Source organism: Martes martes (genome assembly GCF_963455335.1).
Source record: "Martes martes genome assembly, chromosome: 11".
NCBI lineage: Eukaryota > Metazoa > Chordata > Mammalia > Carnivora > Mustelidae > Martes > Martes martes.
Genome location: NC_137899.1, coordinates 90532346 through 90554050, shown reverse-complemented (window position 1 = coordinate 90554050; position 21705 = coordinate 90532346). Strand labels below are relative to the sequence as shown.

At 35.0% G+C, this 21705-nt stretch overlaps 1 protein-coding gene across 9 annotated transcripts in view; it reads left to right on the top strand.

Moving 5' to 3' along the window:
• CNOT4 (CCR4-NOT transcription complex subunit 4) overlaps nucleotides 1-21705 on the top strand; it is a 140619-nt gene that overhangs the window by 93758 nt on the left and 25156 nt on the right. For 7 of the 9 annotated variants that reach the window (XM_080818914.1, XM_080818913.1, XM_080818912.1 and 4 more), the window contains 3 exons: nucleotides 9052-9109; nucleotides 12320-12569; nucleotides 14252-14749. In XM_080818914.1, coding sequence (XP_080675040.1) covers nucleotides 9052-9109; nucleotides 12320-12569; nucleotides 14252-14749 — 806 coding nt within the window. Of the gene's footprint in view, nucleotides 1-9051; nucleotides 9110-12319; nucleotides 12570-14251; nucleotides 14750-19749; nucleotides 20745-21705 lie in introns of those variants that run through there. The other 2 variants (XM_080818916.1, XM_080818915.1) reach the window with 2 other exon arrangements.

Genomic DNA, 21705 nt, shown 5'->3' with positions numbered 1-21705 from the left:
TGGTAGGTTTAACTATAATTGACTTTTTACAACCCACATAGGAAATAAAAACAATTTCTAGTTGTATATTTATTCTTAAACCTTTTCATTTATTATTCCTTGAGTTAATTTAAATCAAAGAATATATTAAAACTGAGTGGAGCATAAGCTTACTGATACCTTGCCCAATCCTGGATTTTTAGCAGCTGTCTTTGGTTTGATGATACTGATTGAGAAATTTTTAAGCATCTTTGGTAAAACTTTCCTATGTAAACCATCAAATGTTATGAATCAGTAATTATGAAACCTCAGTTAGCATGGTGGACTAGATGATATAAGTTGTTCTAATTAGTTGTAATCCAGAAACATTATCAAGATTTATTCTGAGTGCAATATTTTCATATATTGCCATTGACATTAGAAAGACTAACCTCACCTGTATTGAAAATTATTACTTAGTGCTCTTTAATGGTGGTGGCTGAGAACCTGAACTGAGATAAAGACACTGCAGTTCTTCTTTTGTAATGTCTTGCTTTCATCCTTTTGTTTCCATTGTTTCTGTTTCCTCTCACCTTTAAGCCTTAAGTTTGGGGAGGATGGTGGCGTAGGTGGCACCAGGTATCTGTCTCCTCACCTGGACAGCAATTGCACCGGCAGAATCTGAGTGATACAGCTATTTTGGAATTCTGAAATCTGTTGAAGGCTTGCAAATTCCATGGAAAGACTTGGGTTAATTTTGGTCAATTTCAGCTCTTAGGCCAAAGTGGCTATCTATCCTCTACCCCCAGCCACGGGTCAGGCAGCTGTGCACATGCTGCTGGAGTGGCTTGCATGTAGCTAGCAGGAGCCAGGGTGGGCAAAAACAGCCCTGTCTTTCATGTATTGAGGATCTTTGCTGTAATTGCTGATTACTGCTTCTGATCACAGAGGTGCAGACAAAGAGCAGGCAACCATTGTTGTGGGCCCTTCCCCTTCTGAAATAATACCCTGGGGATTTAAAGGACTAGTTTCCTTACCCTCTTTTCCCCTTTCAGTTTTTCCTTTTTCTCCTTTTGGTTGCTAGATATTAAAGACTAGGAGATTCAAAAACAACTGCACATATAGGGAAATATGTACGGTTTGTGCATGGCCAGAGAAAGGCTCAGAAAAGACCTTGTGAAGACTTCAAATTTATATCTAGGACTGACCTTTTGTACGGAGACAGCCTGCAAAAAAGTAAACAAATAACAAAAAAAGCTAACAGGAAGAGAGAGAATCTGATTTCTAGAGGTACTGTGTTACTAGAGTCAAAGGGCCAGTGTTCAATAATAAATCACTGTTATGCATATAAAAGAAACATAAAAATATGGCTCATTCAAAAGAAAAGAATGATCAACAGAAAATGTCCCTGAAAAAAACCCAGTAGCAGATATAGTAGACAAAGACTTTTAAAACAACTCTTTTAAAGATTCCTAAGGAACTAAAAGAAGATGTGGAGAAAGTAAGAAAAAAAAAGTATGAACAAAAGTGAAATGTCAATTAAAAAAGTAGAAAAGCAAAAAGAAATTCTGGATCTGAAAAGTACAGTAATTTAAATGAAAAATTCACTAGAGGATTCAAAGGCAGATTTGATTAGGTAGCAAAATTTGTGAACTTGAAGAAAAGACAATGGAGATATTACAATGAGTTTGAGGAACACAAAGAGAAAAGACTGAAGAAAAGCAAACAGAGCCTAAGGAACTTGTGGGACACCATCAAGCAGACCAGTACATACATTGTCAGAGTCCCAGAAAGAGAAGAGAGAGAAAGATGCGGAGAGAATATTTGGGGGGAAGAAAAAATGTGTGGAAACTTTCCAAATTCAATGAAAGAAATGAATATAAACATGGGACAACCTTAAGGAACTCTAATTAAAATGAACTCAGACAAACATTGATACAAACTGTTACCAAACCAAAATCCAGTCAAAATTTCATAATTAAAATAAAATCCAATAAAGTCAAACCAAAATTTTATTAAAAAGCCAAAGACAAGGAGAATCTCGAAAGCAACAGGAGATGTGAATCATCATGTAGACGGAATCTTCAATAAGATTATTGTATATTTCTCATGAGAAGCTTTGGAGGCCAGAAGGCAATGGCCAATATATTCAGAGTACTAAGAGACAAAAACTATCAACCAAGAATTCTCTATCCAGCAAAACTTACCTTAGAGTGAGGGAGAAATTAAGACATTCCCAGATTAACAAAAACTGAGGGAGTTCGTGATCCCTAGACCTGCCCTGTAAGAAATGCTCAAGGGAGTCCTGCAAGATGAAATGAAAGGACACTAGTAAAAGTAAATAAATGGGCAAAAATAAAAACTAGTGTGATTGTAACAGTGATTTGTAGCTATACTTTTTGTTACCTACATGATTTAAGAGACCATATATTTAAGGTTCAGTATATTAGTGTAAAAGCTAAAAGGGGCTGGGATTGAGCTGTAAAGGAGCAGTTTTTGTATGTTACTGAAATCAAGTTGATATAAATTTTGAGTGTTGTTAACTTTAGGATGTTAAATATAACTCCCATAATAAAAAGGAAAGTAGCTCTAAGATATACACAAAAGAAGATGAGAAAGGAATTTGAATATTTCACTAGAAAAATGTCAGCTAAAGATTAAAAAAGCCAGTAATGTAGGAATTTGTTGGCGGGAAAGCTAGAAGGCATGTAGAAAACAAATGGCATAAAGGGCATAATCACTGTTTTCTTATCAGTAATTACTTTAAATATAAATGGATTCAACTCTAATCAAAAGACAGATTGGTAGAATGGATAAAAATACATGATTCAACTATACGCAGTCTACTGGAGACTCACATTAGACCTAGAGACACAAACAGGTTGAAAGTGAAAAGATGAGAAAAGATAATCCGTGAAAATAGTACACAAAAGAGATCGGGGGTTCTACTATCAAACAAAATGGACTTTAAATCAAGAGAGACAAAGGACTTTGTGTATTAATACAGCAAGAAGATAGAACAATTTTAAACCTTTATGCACCTAATGACAGATCATCAAAACACATGAAGCAAAAACTCACAATATTGAAGGGAGAAATAATTATACAATAATAGTTGAAGACTTCAATACCCTATTCACAATAATGGCTATAATAACCAGACAGAAGATCAGTAAGGAGATAATTTATTTAAAAAATAATTTTTTTTATTAGCTTACTTGCCTGAGAGAGAACGAGCACACGAACTGGGGGAGAGAAAGAAGCAGACTCCCCACTGAGCAGGGATCCTGATGTGGAGGGTTGATTCTGGGACTCCGGGATCATGATCTGAGCCAAAGTTGAACACTTAACCAACTGAGCCACCCAGGTGCTCTAGTAAGGAGAGAATTTAAACAATATAATAACCTAGCTGAATCTGACAGACACACATAACACTCTCCCCAACAGCAGAATACACATCATTCTCCATTTACATGGAAATTTTCCAGGATAAGATTATATATTAGGCCACAAATTAAGTCTCAGTAGATTTAAAAATCTAGATACCATACTGAGTATCTTTTCTGACTGTGGTGGGATAAAGTTAGAAATCATTATCAAAAGGAAATCTGGAAAATTCAAAAAATTATGGGAATTAACACTTTTAAACAACTAATGGGTTAAAGAAAAAATCACAAGGGAAATTGGAAAATACTTAGAAATGAATGAAAATGAAAACAAAACATCAAAACTTATGGGTAACTGAGAGGATGCAAAGGGGGAAATTTATAGCTATAAATGCTTATATTAAAAAACAAGAAAGACCCAAAGTCAACAAACTTACTTTACAACTTAAGGAAATAGGAAGAAAAAAAAAAAAAACAAACAAACTAGACCCAAAGCTTGCAGAAGGAAAGAACTAAAGATTAAAGCAGAGAAAGATGAAATAGCGGATAGAAAAACAGTAGAGGAAAACAATGAAACTAAAAGCTGGTTCTTTGAGAAGATCAACAAACTTGACAAACCTTTAGTGTGTCATGTAGACTATGAAAAACCACAGAAAAGGCTCAAATTATTAAAATCAGAAATGAAAGTAGGGACATTACTTCAGATTCTACAGAAATAAAAAGAATTATAAGAGAGTACTGTGAACATTTGTATGTGAACACACTGGATAACCTAGATGAAATAGACAAATCCCTAGAAACAAAACCAACCAAAACTGTATTATGAAGAAATTTAGAAAATATGAATAGATATATAATTAGTAAGGTTATCAAATCACTAATCAAAAATTTTCCAACAAAGAAAGTGTGAATTCTACCAAACCTTTAAAGAGGAACTAATTACAGTCGTTCTCAAACTTTTCAAAAAAATTGAGGAGGAGGGACCATTTCCTAACTCATTCTGTAAGGCTAGTATAACGCTGTGAGAACACAACAGATCAATACCCCTTCTTTACGTTGATGCAAACATCCTCAACAAAATGCTATCAAACAGAATCCAGCACATTTAAATAATTAGAAACCATGATAAAGTAGGGGATACATTCCTGGAATGCAAGGATGGTTTAACAAAAACTAGAGCACTTTGATGTGTCCTACCAAAAGAATGTAAAATTAAAAAAAAACACGATACCTCAATTGATGCAGAAAAAGCATTTGACAAAATTTAACACCATTTCATGACAAAAACAATTACTCTAGGAAGGAAACTACCTCAACATAATAAAAGCTGTTTATGAAGAACTCAACAGTGAATATCATACTCAGTGGTGAAAGACTGAAAGCTTTTCCATGAGGAAAAAGGCAAATGCCCACTTTTACCACTTCTATTCAACACATTATTGAATGTTCAAGCCATAGCAATTAGCCAAGAAAAAGAAAAGACATCTAAGTAGAAAAAGGATAAGTAATATTATCTCTTTTTATAGAAAATATGGTATTAATATCTAGAAGGTCCTAGGGATTCAACACACAAAATAAACAAATGGTTAGAACTAATAAATGAATTTCAGTACAGGATACAGAGTCAACACAGAAATCATTTGTATTTCTAAATGTGAACAATGACTAGTTGAAGTTACAAAAACAGTTCTATTCATAATAGTGTCAAGAAAAATAAAATACGTAGGAATTCGTAAGCAAGGAAGTTAAAGACTTATACAAAGAAAATACAGACCATTGCTGAAAGATACATAAATCAGTGAAAACACATCCTACATTCATGGATTGGAGGACAATATTATTAAAATACTGCTTTTGCCCAAAGCTGTCTACACATTCAGTGCATTCCATATCAAAATCCCAGTAATTTTTTCTTAAAGCTTATTTTAAAGAGAGAGAGAGAATAAGCAGAAGGGGAGAGGCAGAGAATCTCAAGTAGACTCTGTACTGAGCACAGAGCCTAACACAGGGCTTGGTCTCACCACCCTCAGGTCATGACCTGAGCTGAAACCAAGAGTTGGCTGCTTAACCAAGGATTCTACCCAACTGCCCCAGTGATGGTTTTTGTTTGTTTGTGGGGTTTTTTTGCAGATAGAAAAACCCATCCTAAAATTCATACTGAATCTCAAAGGACCCCAGATAGCCAAAATAATCTTGAAATAATAGAACTAGAGGGTCCACAGTTCCTAATTTCAAAACATAACTGCAAATCTGCAGTAACATAAACAACATGGGATTGGCATGAAGACAAATATATAGCCCAGTAGGACAGAAAAGAGAACCCTGAAATAAACCATCATATATAGGATCAAAAGGTTTTTAACAAGGGTACCAAGACCCTTTCCCGTCTGAGGGAAAGAAAAGGCTTTTCAACAAATGGTGCTGGGAAAACTGGATATCTACATGCAAAAGAATGAAGTTGGACCCTTACCTAACACCATATTCAAAAATTCAAAATGAATCAATGACCTAAATGTAAGACCTAAAATAATTATTGACTATAAATAAAGTTAGAAACCTAGGCAAGCTCAAGAAGAAAAGTTTATTCAGGAATAGCAGAGGAACTACAATTTGAAACAGGCAAACTGTCTCATGCCATAGGTGAATTTGCTGAAGGTTTTTGGTAGGTTGTATTTATGGGCAGGGAATGGAGTCAAAAACAGGAAAATCAAAACCAGGAGACTAGCCTTGAAAAATTTCCTAAGCAAACAAAATCCTCCCAGTCACACAAACAAAGCTCGAGTCATCCCATTATGCGAGATCAACCCAATTTGAGCTATGTTCCATTAATATCTCTCGCAAAACTTCCCAAGGTCAATATAGGACAACCTCTTATCATCCTCCCACCCAGGAAAATTTCACTATCCACTTTCTGTAAATCAGACATTTTGGAGGACTCAGTCTCTTAGTCCTTAGATTTACCATCCTGGGGGCACATATGTGAGATTCTCCATCTTATATTCTCCGGTTCTGCATTAGATTGAAATTCTTTCACACAACAAAACCATTAAAAGAAAACACATGACTAAAGCTTGACAACTTTGGATTTGGTGGTGATTTCTTGGCTAGGACACCAAAGGCACAGGTAACAAAAGAAAAAATAGACAAATTGGACTTAATGAAAATTTTAAAATTTTGTGACTCAAAAGACACTGTCCGTAGTAAAAAGGCAACTAACAGAATGGGAGCAAATACTTGCAAATCATATATCTGAGAAAGGGTTAATAACCATAATATATAGAGAACTCCTAAAACTCAAAAACAATAACAAAAATACCCTAATTCAAAAATAGGCGAAGGACTTTAATAAACATTTCTGCAAAGAAGGTAGATGGTGATTGAGCACATGAAAAGATGCTGAATATCACTAATCGTTTGGGAAATGCAAATCAAAACTACAACGAGATACCTCCTTACACTCATTAGTGTGGCTACTATCAAAAAAGCAGAAAAAATAATCACTGAATTCTCCTGAAACTAATACTATACTATATGTTAACTAACTAGAACGTAAATAAAAACTTGAAACATTAAAAAGAGGAAAGCAGCAGTAAAAAAAGAAGCAGAAAACAATGAGAGTTGGAAGGGATGTGGAAAAATTGGAACCCTTATGCTCTATGGGTGGGCATGAAAAATGGTACAGCCACTGTGGAAAACAGTATGGTGGTTCCTCAAAAATTAGAATTACCATATGATCCATCAGTTCCACGTCTGGGCATACAGTAAAAAGAATTGAAAGCAGTACCTTGAAGAGATAATTTGTGCACTTATGTCTTAGCTCACAGTAGCTTAAACACGGAAGCAGTCCAAGTGTCCGTGGCCAGATGCATGGATAAGCAAAATGTGGTATAAATACAGAGTAATATTATTCAGCTTTAAAAAGAAAGGAAAAGAAATACTCTATGATTCCACTTATGTGAGGTATTTAGAGGAGTCAAAATTATAATGACTGGGAGGGAGGAGAAAATGGGGAGTTTAGTGGTATAGTGAAATATATATTTCAGTTTTATAAGATGAAAAGAGATATGGGGATAGATGGTGGTGGTGGTTATACAACAGGTGGAATGTATTTAATGCTGCTGAGCTGTGCACTTAGAGGTGCTTAAGCCAGTAATTTTATGTTAAGTCTGCTTTACCATAATAAAAATTTTCAGAAAAATTAGAAGTTCCTCTTATATCATCTGTATTATGTTCCAGTCTATTCTTCATGCCACCACCAAATTAATTTTCCTAAAACTGCTTTGCTTATATCATTTCTGTGCTCAACAATTTCTCTTGGCCTCTGGTGTCTACCCTTTGTCTATCTTTATCTCCCACTGTTGTCAGAATCATCCCTAATTACTTAACTAATTACTTAACTTTTCCCCCAAACCCATCTGTGGCCTTTTGATGCATGATATACTTGCTATTCCTACCTTTAATGTTCTTTCTTCCTTTTCCCCTTCCCTCGGCTCATGTGTAAATCTCTTTAAGGACCTACATAAATTTGAATTCCCCTAGGAAATGTTTCTTAATTGCCCCACTTATGGTGGCTTCTATTTCTTTTAAAGACCTATGACATTTATGGTTTAAACAATTCATTCAGTAATCAGCACCGGTTGATACTTGTTGGTGTACACCTGTCTCATTGCCCTAAATGTCTCCAAACGTAGTGGGCTCTAAGCTGTATCTTAAAATTATTTGTAATACCCATTTGACCATAAAATGAATTGATTTATTGCTATTTTGTGAAAATACTAACTAAAGGTGCTATTTAGTGAATTCCAGACCTGTCAGGGTGATGTTTATGCAGAAGATAGACTGGGTATTCTGATCGGATACTAACCCTTGTTAAATTTTTCTAGAACAATTAAATGTGGTACCAGTAAGGATTTAGGGTTAGGGAGAAATTTGGAATCTTACTTCGTTTTGCTCTAATTCTCTATAATATTAGTATCTGGGTACTGATACTTATCTTTTATTCATGTGCTAGGTTAAATACAGTTAGTTATGGAAATGCCTTGCTAGGTCACTGTTGTAATGCTTGTAAAGATCTTGTTTTGTTTCTAAGTCAGCAATTCTATGTTACTCTACTGTTGTACTGCATTTTCCCTATATGGAAATCAAGTTTTATGTCTTTGTTTGAGAGTGAATAGTTTACACAAAAGTTTCTGTTTTGTGTGTGTGCTTTCATACATACACATATGCCTCTCTAGGGTTCTAAGTAGGATATTGAAATAGTAAAGGAAATTTATTGCTCTTAAGAACCTGTAGAGAACATTTGAGTGACTTTTATGCCCTCTGTTAAACACCTGGAAAAAATAGGTGAGTAGTATTTCAAGAATTTTAATGGGGAATTTGTTTATTGTGTGCACAAAACTGAACAATGAATTAAATTTTTGACCTACTACAATAATACTCATTTTAAGCAGTACCTTTTTTTTCTTTGTAAGTTACTATTTCACCCGTTGTTTTTGGAGAATCTAATTAGAATGTACATTGCTCAAGGGTAGGGATTTGATATTATATTTCTTTTTATCCTCAACATCTCAGCTAATAACTTTACATCATATCTTTACATCAGTGTTATGATAATAAAATGTCTATTTTTCTGGCTTTGGGGAAGTTTGTTTTTATTTTGTGAGAATGACTTTACTCTGATTTTCTCTGATGTGTTTTCTTTTTACAGCCCCATTGACAAACCTTCAGATTCTCTCAGTATAGGGAATGGTGATAATTCCCAGCAGGTAAGATTTTGATTCTGTATCGCTTCATTTATCTTCCATTCCCTGAAATGGCATTCTATGCAAGTAAATTTTCTGGGTGGTGGAAAATACTTTAAATACGGAAACAATTTAAAAATACTGTTAGTGGGTATTTTAAAGTCTGTTATAATTAGTCCTCCTTTCTTCCACAGAATATACTGTTAGGGTATAATTTAACCCTTTCTTGATGACTCAGAATTATCCTTATGACCACATGTTTTATTGTACTCTGTGGCAATATATTAGTGTCCTAAGAATCTACTGATACTATTGATCTTTTTGACCCTACTCCAAAATGGTCTCAGACTAGCATGCCTTCTTCATTCTTGATTTCAAGAGTCGTTTCTCTGTTACATGCTCCCCTTTTTGCTTCTTGTCAGCTTTAATTTTCTGTTTCTCACAGTGTCCTTGCCCCTAGCAGTTTTCTCTTTCCCCTGAATGACTATGGGCTTTGAAATAATAAACCAAATAGTTCAAAGTTGTATCCACATTGATACTGATCCACATTGAGTGAGGTCCTGAACTTTGTATACTGCTTTGTATCATCTTGTCTAGGTGTTAGGTTTTCACTGCGTAAGTTCCTATATACCTTCCTGCATTGGTACAGAAAAATGTAGTTCTAATCTGCTCCATAAGGAATGGCCAGTTCCCCACAGTGTTTGTGAGAAACTTAGAGATCTAAAATATACTACTTTTCCAAAATTTTTGCTCATAGGTTCCATGAAAGAATTTGAAAATCAATATGTCCTTTGTATATTTTAGGTTAACATTAAAGATTTTTTCATATTAACTTAAGAATCATTGTAAAGGATGTAATTTTCAGGGTATTGTAGATATTGGTATTTTTAAATAAAAGCACTACATTGCTTTTTAATAAGTATCTAAGAGATTCAAATATCAAATATTTTGTTGCTCTGTCATTTTAAGAATTTATACTTTTTTTAAACAATCAAATTTTACATCATTCCGTGTTCTTCTTGAACTCATTCTACTCATTCTACTTCTGCTGTTACAGAATTTTAATACAGTATAGTTTATTTTTTTTTAAGATTTTATTTATTTATTTGAAAGAAGGAGCATGCTCATGAGAGAGAGGGCATGAGCAGGGAGGAGGGGCAGAGGGAGAAGCAGACTCCATGCTGAGCATGAAGCTGATGCAGGGCTCGATCCCAGGACTCTGAGTCATAACCTGAGCCGAAGGCAGACACTTAACCGACCGAGCCACTGAAGCACCCCAGCAATATAGTTTATTCTTGACAGGCATATACCTCTCTCAAAAATAGACATGAATTTTCAAGTGGAAACAGTATATTTTTCTGACACAAGGCTTTAAATGCCAGTTTTCTTTCTTTTTAAAAATTTTTTTGAAAGATGTATTTACTGGGGTGCCTGGGTGGCTCACTGGGTTGGGGCTCTGCCTTCGGCTCGGGTCATGATCTCAGAGTCCTGGGATCGAGTGGGCATCGGGCTCTCTGCTTGGCGGCCTCTCTCTGCCTGCCTCTGTGCCTACTTGTGGTCTCTGTCTGTCAAATAAATAAATAAAATCTAAAAAAAAAACCCACCAAAACCAACCAAACAAAAAAGATGTATTTACTTATTTGAGAGAGAGAGAAACTTAAGCAGACTCCCCACTGAGTGCAGAGCCCATTAGGGGGCTCAGTCTCTGGACGCCGAGATCATGATCTGAGTGGAAACGGAGTCAGATACTTAACTGACTGTACCACCTAGGGTCCCCCAACTTACTTTCTTCTGAATTTTTATTCATAGTTTTGATTTGATCAAAGCAACTTATATAAATAGAGATTTTGATAAAATTAATCATTAAACACAAACACTAAAATTGTATTGGAAATTCATTTTTTAATGAGCTGGATAGGTCTCTGTTACAAATGGTTTTCATGGGGCACCTAGGTGGCTCAGTTGGTTAACCATCTGCCTTCAGCTTAAGTCATGGTCCCAGATCCTGGGATCAAGCTCTGCATCGGGCTTCCTGCTCAGTGGGAAGTCTGCTTCTCCCTCTTCCTCTGCCCCACCCTCCTTGCGTGTGCACGTGCACTCTCTCTCTCTCAGTAAGTAAAATCTTTTAAAAATATATAAATAAATAAAATTGGTTTTCATGTATCCATGGGTGAATATTACCTGTTGGTACAAGGAAACAAGTTTCAACAACGTTAGTCATGTTTTCATTTTTGTAAATGTCAGTGCTGAGTGTCTTGTTCATGTAAGTGGATGGAAGAAAGAGTATTATCATATCATATTTTTGAACTTCTGAATTAAATACCAAAGAATCATATGAAGAATCTTCACAAAAATTATTTATTTATGTATTTTAAGATTTTATTTATTTATTTGACAGAGAGAGAAAGACAGTGAGAGAGGGAACACAAGCAGGGGGAATGAGAGAGGGAGAAGCAGGCCTCCCGCTGAGCAAGCAGCCCGATGTGGGGCTCAATCCTAGGACCCTCTGGGATCATGACCTGAGCTGAAGGCAAACGCTTGACGACTGAGCCACCCAGGCGCCCCACAAAAATTATTTTTAATGATGTGTTTAGAAATAACATGATAAGATCTTCTTTCCATTTTGTTTAAAACTTAAGTGTTAGGCACCTGGGTGGCTTAGTTGGTTGAGTGTCTGCCTTCGGCTCAAGTCATGATCCCAGAGTCCTGGGCTCTCTGCTTGGTGGGGAGCCTGCTTCTCCTTCTGCCTGCTGCTCCCCTTGCTTGTACTCTCTCTCTATGTCAAATAAATAAATAAAATCTTAAGAAAACAAACAAACTTAAGGTATTGGGAATCATTTAGTTTGCAAAACAGTCTAGTCATTAGTCACTCTCATCACCAACCTGAGTATTTCTAATAATATATTTGATGCTCTCAGAAAGTTTTCACTCCTGGTCAGATTACTATACTTAGATCCCAAAGAGTGAGCAGTAATAGTCTTTTCTTTGTAAAGTGAGAAGATAGGTTCTGAAAGGAGAGGAGATTGGCTTAGTCTTCTTAAGGAGGAGTCAATTTTAGAAAAGAGTACATATGTAATTGATGGATTTTTTGCAAGTTCATGTTCTCATAAAAAAGTCTATAAGCACCCCAGTTTGAAGACCACTGTTCTAATGCCGTTTGTTCCAAGCGTTTTTAATGGCAGCTTATTAAAGTGTATAAACTTCTATTGATTATTCTTTTCTTTTCCTATTTAGATATCTAACAGTGATACGCCTTCACCACCACCTGGTTTATCAAAATCCAATCCAGTCATCCCCATCAGTTCATCCAATCACAGTGCACGGTCTCCTTTTGAAGGGGCAGTAACTGAGTCACAGTCGTTATTCTCAGATAACTTTCGCCATCCCAACCCGATCCCAAGTGGGCTTCCTCCTTTCCCCAGCTCCCCACAGACATCCAGTGACTGGCCTACAGCACCAGAGCCACAGAGTCTCTTCACATCAGGTATACAGCAGTACTACTGCATGTTAATATTTTTACTCAGGCTGAAACGAGACCTTGCTTGATGTGTTTTTACCACTTTAAGCACCCCCACTCCGTTTTTCATAAGTTGTAAACATTTAAACTGCGTGGAGTAAGATGGTTGGATAAGTAGTTGAATGACCTAGAACTTACCATGTTAACAGATTTCTCCAGAAATCAAGGGATAAATCATTTCTCTGATAATAAAATGGTTATTCCTCTATGAATTTTTAATGGCTTACATTTTTTATTGTATTTGTGTTTAGATAGTTAAATTTAAGTTTTTTTTTTTTCTCCAGCTGACGAAGAGGTTTGTTAATATTGAAAATTATATTTTGGCATTTTTGAGCCATTTTTTATTTTTATTCATTGTAAATTTTCTAATTGCTATGAAGGATGGCATAAAATTAACATTGAAAATATAGCACCTATTATCAGTGGAGCAGACAATTTTAAAAAATATGTAAAGTTTTTTTTTTTTTTAAAGATTTTATTTATTCATTTGACAGACAGAGATCACAAGTAGGCAGAGAGGCAGGCAGAGAGAGAGGGGGAAGCAAGCTCCCTGCTGAGCAGAGAGCCCGATGCGGGGGCTCGATACCAGGACCCTGGGATCATGACCTGAGCTGAAGCAGAGGCTTTAACCCACTGAGCCACCCAGGTGCCCCTACGTAAAGTTTTAAGTAGGTGTTTTTCATTGTTAACATTTTTTCCCCTAGCATTTTATAAAGCATATATTCAAAATTACTTAGACTTTGTCTTTGATAAATGCATTTTTTAAAATAAACTTCATTAATTGAAGTCCGTCACATCATATTTATTACCTTATTTCACTGAACTTTTTCCAGGTTTTGTTTATGAATAGCTTAAGGTATAATTTGGGTTTCAAGTACTTTGTTTTTTTGATTACCAAAATCAGTCTGTATCATTCAGTTTTTTGAACTTGGTAACTTAAGATGAAATCATTGCTAGAAGTATATGAGACCTTTTATAATATTATAATCTTTAAAAAAAATTTTTTTTTATTAACATATAGTATATTTGCCCCAGGGGTACAGGTCTGTGAATCATCAGGCTTACATACTTCACAACACTCACCATAGCATATACCCTCCCCAATGTCCATAACCCAACCACCCTCTCCCTACCCCCCCCCCCCCGCCTCGGCAACCCTCAGTTTGTTTTGTGAAATTAAGAGTCTCTTAATGGTTTGTCTCCCTCCCGATCCCATCTTGTTTCATTTTTTCCTTCCCTCCCCCTATCAGGGAGATCATATGATAATTGTCTTTCTCTGATTGACTTATTTTACTCAGCATAATACACTCTAGTTCCATCTACATTGTTGCAAATGGCAAGATTTCATTCTTTTTGACGACTGAATAATATTCCCTTGTATATATATACCACAGCTTCTTTATCCATTGTGTGTGTGTGTGTGTGTGTGTGTGTGTGTGTACGTACCATATCTTCTTTATCCATCTGTTGATGGACATCTAGGTTCTTTATAATATTATAATTTAATATGCTAAGAAATCATACAGATTTTGGATATATTTGCCTTTATCTTATAATACGATGTGTTTAACTTTCACTGGTATGGACACCAGTTAGGTATACAAGTGAGCTATGTATTTTAAATTTATCACTAATTGTCTTCCCAACAGAAACAATCCCAGTATCATCCTCTACAGACTGGCAAGCAGCATTTGGCTTTGGTTCTTCTAAACAACCAGAGGATGACTTGGGTTTTGATCCCTTTGATGTCACTCGAAAAGCCTTAGCAGACCTGATTGAAAAGGAACTGTCAGTCCAAGACCAGCCTTCCCTTTCGCCCACATCTCTTCAGAACTCCTCTTCACACACTACAACTGCCAAAGGTCCGGGCTCTGGATTCCTGCATCCTGCTGCACCGACAAATGCCAACTCTCTCAATAGTACCTTTTCAGTCTTGCCACAGAGGTTCCCTCAATTTCAGCAGCACCGAGCAGTTTATAATTCATTCAGTTTTCCAGGCCAGGCAGCCCGCTATCCTTGGATGGCCTTTCCACGCAATAGCATCATGCACTTGAACCACACAGCAAACCCCACCTCAAATAGTAATTTCTTGGACTTGAATCTCCCGCCACAGCACAACACAGGTCTGGGAGGGATCCCTATAGCAGGTAGGTTCGTTTATAGCCTTTGAGAATTTGTGAATAACTCATGCCTTCAGGTTGTTGGGTGGGTAGGGAGGGAATTTTTGAATAACAGAGAGTACTTATTATTCTTGGAAATTTCTATGGGGAAAAAAAGTCCTTATCATAATCTAAAAAAATTTTAATTGGATGGATGCCTTGTAATATTGAGCTTTATAAGGATGGTGGAGTATTATACCTACTTATAACTTGGAAGCATTTTATTTAACAGGGTAGTTACCAAACTTTCATATGGAATATAAATGCACAAAGAAAAAGAAAAAAAAATGTGCTCTGAAATTACGGTGCTGGGAAGTCCAACACCATGGTACAAATTCCAATTATACATTCTGAAAGTAAATTGATTCAAAAAAAATTTTTTGAAATGGTAATTAGTGAGAGCATGAGGAATAAAGCCACTCTCTACTTTTGGCAGTTACTTATTTTGACTGATACACATGCACAAACACACACACACAAACTGTGCTATATGTTAATAAAATACTTAATATTTGAGAACTCTGATTATTAATGTTTCACAGACATATGTGTATACTTTCTGTGAAAAAGCATTTGTTCAAGGAGAGCTACTTTCCCTTTTGGTCTGTCATGTTTTTATTTCCGGGGAAAACATTAGGTTCCTTGTAAGTGATGCCAGACTACTTCTGGTTTTGTACTGCTACCCTCGAAGGTTTCAGAACTTTGGGGTTTTAAGGTCCCATATGACATTTATTAGATCGAGTGACTTCTTTATCTAAAGGAATTCTTCTTATTAAAAGCTTTTTAAAAAATTTACTTAATTTGGGCTTTAGAGATGACTGATAAAAGGGAGAGTTTGTTTCTCTCCTGATTTTCTGAAGTAGGATAGAATAGTCCCTACTCTGTTAACATAATTCATAAAATTTACTGTTATCCCTAGTCATGGCCTTTAAGATATGGCATGGCACAGTCTTAACTGTAATCATGTGCTGTTACCAGCAAGTCGTTTGTTCTCTTGTTTTTAGCAAGGTTGATAGGTGAATTCGAAGAGATCCATCAGAGTTCTTTGGCTCTGTTCTCTTTGTGACCAACCACATTTCATTTTCAAGACAAATAGATGGGTTAAGAGAATATGGTTTGTGGCTTTTGATATAGTGAATTTAACAGTTGATACAGTGAAGTTAATTTACATAAGCATGATACACCAATGTAGCTGTTTGTATGTTAGTGGGACTCATGATATTTGTTCATTTGATTATGGTAGTTAGTAGGTAATTCAGAGTGACACTTTTCAGTCTTCTCATTCTATGTGATATTCACTTGTGAAACACTTAAGTACTCAGTTCCTGATACTGCTTTTTTTTTTCTTCCATTCAAGACAGTATATTAGAGTGTAATTTTGTTTTGTTTTGCTTTAATCATTTAGAAACGTGGCATTTTAATGACCGGTAGTGCATCTCATAACTCATTATAACATTAAGAGTTTAAGTTAAGTTCCCCTAAATATCCTAAACATTTAAAAATAAAATAATAAACCAATTACAATATTTGGGTTCCTGTTTGCCCAGCAATGAACTAGGCCATGTGGGTAATATAAAAGAACTGTAAGATATCAATACTATTTCCAGGTATTTTGCAGTGTAGTTGAAGAAATAAATTTAATATTATGTATGAGAGTGGTAACTATATGATAACTGGAATCTGAGAGATCTCAATCGAGCCTATAATTATTGGGGAGGCTTCACTGAAGAAGTAGGAATTGATCTGTACTATGGTATCGTGGATTTGGGTTAGTGGGGAAAAGAGAAAGACCTTTATACTAATGGGAACTCCTGAGTAAAGGTGTGGAGGCAGGAATTAGTATGTTATTTCATTAAGAAGCAATGGAACTGCCTTCAGTAATGGGAAGTGCTTCATGTATTGTATAAATAGGATGGACGAGAACATGGGGAGCTCTGACAGTGAGGCAACCCAGTGTGGACTTGATATTATAGGAAGAAGGGTGCCTTTGTGGGACTTCAGTTCTTAGTTGTCTTCATTGTATACTTTTATTTGACTTATTACATGACTATTCTCAGTAAGTTATCTGTTCTTCTGATTTCACAGTTAGCATATTTTCCATTAGCCCAAAAAGAATAATTTTAACCCAAATATTTCAAATCAGTATATATTGTGAAAATGCCACAGAGGTAATGAATAATTACTGATTTGTGAGTGTAGTCGTCCAGATGTTAGTCATTTGAAATCTTCATCTAAACTAGATACTTTATGAAAAAAATGTGGCATTAAATTATGGTCTTATCTTTGTGAGTTTTCCTTTTAACATATACTCAACTGTAGAGCATAAAACACTTTTTTTTCCCAGAAATTCTAAGAATGAAGTCACCAACTTGTAGGTTCTTGAATCATTGTCATATTTTGTGGGAGGTTGGGAGAGTTTGTTATTTCAGATTTTCAGTTTTTGACTATGCATACTTGTTTGGTATTTAAATGGTGACTTATGATTAAGCTTTATTATTAAATTATTTTTAAGTCTCTGATGACAAGAGAAATTGTAGTTTAATGCAACAAAATATTTAAAATTGTTATTAAGAGTTACACAGAATACTCTCACATCTTATAAATATTTGGCAAATATCTCAGGAAGATGAATGTGCTAAACCTCAAAACAGAATAGTTATATAATTGTAGCTGGATCATTTAGGATTTTCAGTAACAATTAAAAATGACAGAAAGCAAAATTCTAGAAAACGATATTCATTTTAACTGTGTCCGATTTGAAGCAATTTGATACCTAGGCAATATCTGCCTCCCCCACCCCTAGTTGTAAATCAGTTGTACTTGAGTTGAACCTTTGAGATAGGTTCAGCTTTGTATCCTGCAATGAATATCATGGTATCTTACCAGGGTAGCTGTTGGTGAAGTGCTTCATAATGGAGAGTACCTTCTGTTTCTATGATATCTGCCACTTTAAGATATACTTAGACAGTATTCAACACTGGAAAAGGCATGTATATTTATTTATTCTTTAGCTATGTAGAGCAAAACATGGTAGGGTCCCTGGCTTTTGGGAGCAAATACTCAGGTGTCAGTCACCTGTATATCCTACAGATACCATGTTTATATTTATTATATATTTGTATTTAAATTTTTAGTTTTGGTTTGTTTCAGTTAAATTATTTAAAATTGGTATGTCTGAAACCTATCATGGGAAGGACAGTTGCCATTGTCGGCTTCCATTTCTTACACCTACATGAAAACATTTTTTGTTTGTTTAAAATTAGTTATTTTTCTTAATTAGGTAAAATCTTTTTAGCAGCATTTTCTTGGCTGCTCATCCAGTTTGCTAAGCCTGGAAGGATTTTTGAAATAAATATTCTTGGGGGAAAACTTTGATTAGTGGACAATTATAGTAGGTCCATTCAGATCTTTTTTGTTATTGGAACCATGTGCTTTTGCTTAAGAAGTGACTTTTCCTAAAAAAGTGACTTATCTTGTTCAACTCGTTCTTTTAGAAAAAGCAAAGCTGTGTTCCAGAAAGGTTAAATAATTTGTTAAAGGTCAAACATTCAATTAGTAGTAGAATTAGGACAAGTACCCAGATCCCACATTCAAACTGAAGTGTTTTTCCAGTACAGTGTTGTTCACCTTCACAAATGAAGATCACTGGCATGTGCTTTAACTTGGCTTTCTTCCCATAGTAATTGATTGTTGCTCTCACACACTTGCAGGTCCCTTTTCATCAACAGTATCTATTCATGAGACAATTGGCCCAGCTCAGGGATATGGCCTATAGCTTACAAAGTAGAATGAAGTTTATCGACTTGATAAAAATTAATCTCTTGCGTAGTCCTTATCAGTACCATGTTGTCACCAAGAACTGTAGTCTAGAATTTCCTCTACACAGCTTTCTTGCTATGTACTTGGAGTTTATAGAATTTTGGCCAATTTACTGAAAAATTATGAAATAACCTGTTCTAAAGGCTGAGAGTCTTCCTTCATTGTGTCAGTTAAATCTGTCAGTTAAATATTTCCAAATGTAATTTTGCAGATTTGTTTTTCAAAGAACTCTCTGCCAAGATGTTTTTTATTCTATGATGCTAAAAATTATTTGGACAACAAGTAATAGTAAGTCTCAGTCTATTAAGCATTGTTGTTTTAAGATATTCTTAGAGAAATACTTGAAACTGTTTAGGATTGGATTTTTTTCATGTTTTTGTTCATTCAAATTTTACTTGTAAGAGGACATTTTTCTTTAAATTTTATTACTGAATTAACTATTTTAACAGTGACTTGATTGGATTTTGAGTTATATGTGAAACAAGTCACTTGCAGTCCAGTAATTATCAATTATAATTAGGAGAACTGATCTCATTTCATGTATAGTTCTCTGACCTAGAAGTAGTCATCTCGCTTTCAGTCAATTGGATCGTTGTACCGTTAGCATTTTACTCTTTTCTAATTCCTTCAGAAGTACACAGTGAATTATCAGATGCTGTGTGATAATTTGCTGAATTAATATTTATATCTTTTTGTTTATTTTTTATGGACATAATTCCTGCCTTTAAAACATGAATTTGTCATTTTTCCTTTTAAAAAACATATTTTCACATCTGTGAACTTATTTTTAATTTTTTTCACGAAATACTATTAACTGTTAGAGGAGTATCTGAATTTAAAAGGGGTCCAATTGGCTTGGAAAAGAATGGCTTTCCTGGTCTCTCTCTTTTTTTTTTTTTTCTTTTTGTCTATTTATAATCCTAAATCTATTATAGTTGTTCTTATATCTGACATAGTATTAAATTGAAGGGTGTATTTATAGTGTAACTACTTTCTAGGTACTTGATAAGTTTATATTTTAAAATTCATGTCTTGTTTCACACCCAGATTCCAGCCATTAAGCATGTATTTTATATATGTATCAGTATTCCAAATATTGAAATCATTTTTAAAGGGACTGTTAACAAATCTAGTCACCCATAACTAGACCATGACTGACTTTTCCACAGGGGAAGAAGAGGTGAAGGTTTCGACCATGCCACTGTCAGCCTCTTCCCATTCATTACAACAAGGACAGCAGCCTACAAGTCTCCACACTACTGTGGCCTGACAACAGAACTGAGAGGAGAGGATTAGACTCTGGGGTGCTTGCATGGGCAACCGGATTTTTGCATGATTCCTTTCTGATTTCGTATTTAATGTATACACCCAAAAGAGCCAATATAAACGTTCCTCATGCCTACAACTAGTGTGTTACCTCATAGTTGCTAAAGTATTTCTTCATTAGGCCTTTAACACGATTTATTAGCATAATAATTTTGGCATTGTTTCTCATGAGTGATACTATTTTTAACTCACACAAATAAACTTGTAGTACTAATTAAGATCCCAGATGAGATTAGCTAGAATTGTTCTTATTTTGGCTCTATTACTGAAATTATGCAAAGATAATGGTAGTTCCTTGTTTTCTGATTTGTGAAAAAAAAATGGTAATATCCTAATATACTCATGAAAAAATTGAAAATTAAGATAATGTCTATTGCATTTCTTTGAATACTTGAGAAGAAAGAAAACATATAAAACAAAATTGGTGGTGTTGTTTAATGCTCAGAAGGATGTTGTCAGCAATTATTTTTAGTTGTATGGATTTATAGCTTATATTAATGCATTACATGTTTAGAAACTGTTTTTGTTGTCTCTCATTTGCACATTTGCACTTTCTTTTTGAATGGTTGTTAATTATATTTAGAAGGTTAATTATTATAGACTAAATGCAATATCTCTTTTCTAATGCACTGCCTAGTATACCAGGAAATGCCTCAGAAACAGAATTTCAACTTACAGTTGATTTATCAGAAACTTGAATATGGGGTAAACATTGTATGTGAGAAGCAACCATAGTAGTGTAACATTTTTATGGAACAAACGGTAGTTCTGTGAGATATCTGTTTGGAAACTTCATTGTTTAATAATTGAAATGTGATAATAAAGCTATATTACAAGTACCTGGCCAGAATGAGACTAAGGTGGAGGAGAAGAGATTGGGGATCCTCTAAAATTAGGCCATGTAAGTTGTCGTAGGTAATTTTGATCACAGAGGATAGTGAAGTACTTTATTAGGACATGATATGCAGTGATGTTTTTGGATAATACACAGTTTTTTCAAAAATAGTTTTAAAGCTGATAAAATGAACTGAATTCAGTTCTGAGCAGTGGACAAAAGCTGATTCAGAAAACATGACCATATTCTGCCTGATTAAATATCTGGGAGGAATGGGGAAAGTCAGATCTCTTCTTGACGTTTTCAAAAAACAATTATGATAAAAGATATGCTTTTATTTGTTAAAAATATTAAAAGAGTAATGTGAATACCAAAAAAGGAATCCTAAGGATTTTAAAATAATAATTATTTAAAAAACACATTAGGAGATGATACTTAATATCATGTTGGCATTTTTCAAGATTACCTCTCTATATGAAGTCTGGTTATTTTCTGTTAGGTATAATACAGCAACTGGAATGGCTTTGTCCTCAGGTATAGTGGGTAAACTAAAATCTGTTCTTTGATGTCCTTTGATTTGGTTAACTGAGGTGTAGGAACAGCTAATTATCTAGCCATTTAAATTATTTTTGTAAGATTCTGCATAAGCGACAATCTCTAATTTCTATTCAAAACTGACTTTAGGGCAGCATTATAAGAAATTTAGAAAATACAAGTAAAACACTGTCGACTTATTAGACAGAAGCCTTTGATCATGGATTAATTACAGTTTCATTTTTGCTGTAAGAAGCCAAGATATCCACTTAATGTCTTCTGTGGTGCTAGGGTTCCTAGGCTTTGGGCTCCCTGTAGTGAAGCTTACTAGTACATAGCTTTCTCTAGCTATCAGTGCAAGCCTTTCATCACCTGGATCTTCTTACCAAGACAGATGGTTTCTTTACTTTACTTCTTTGTGTTGAGAGAG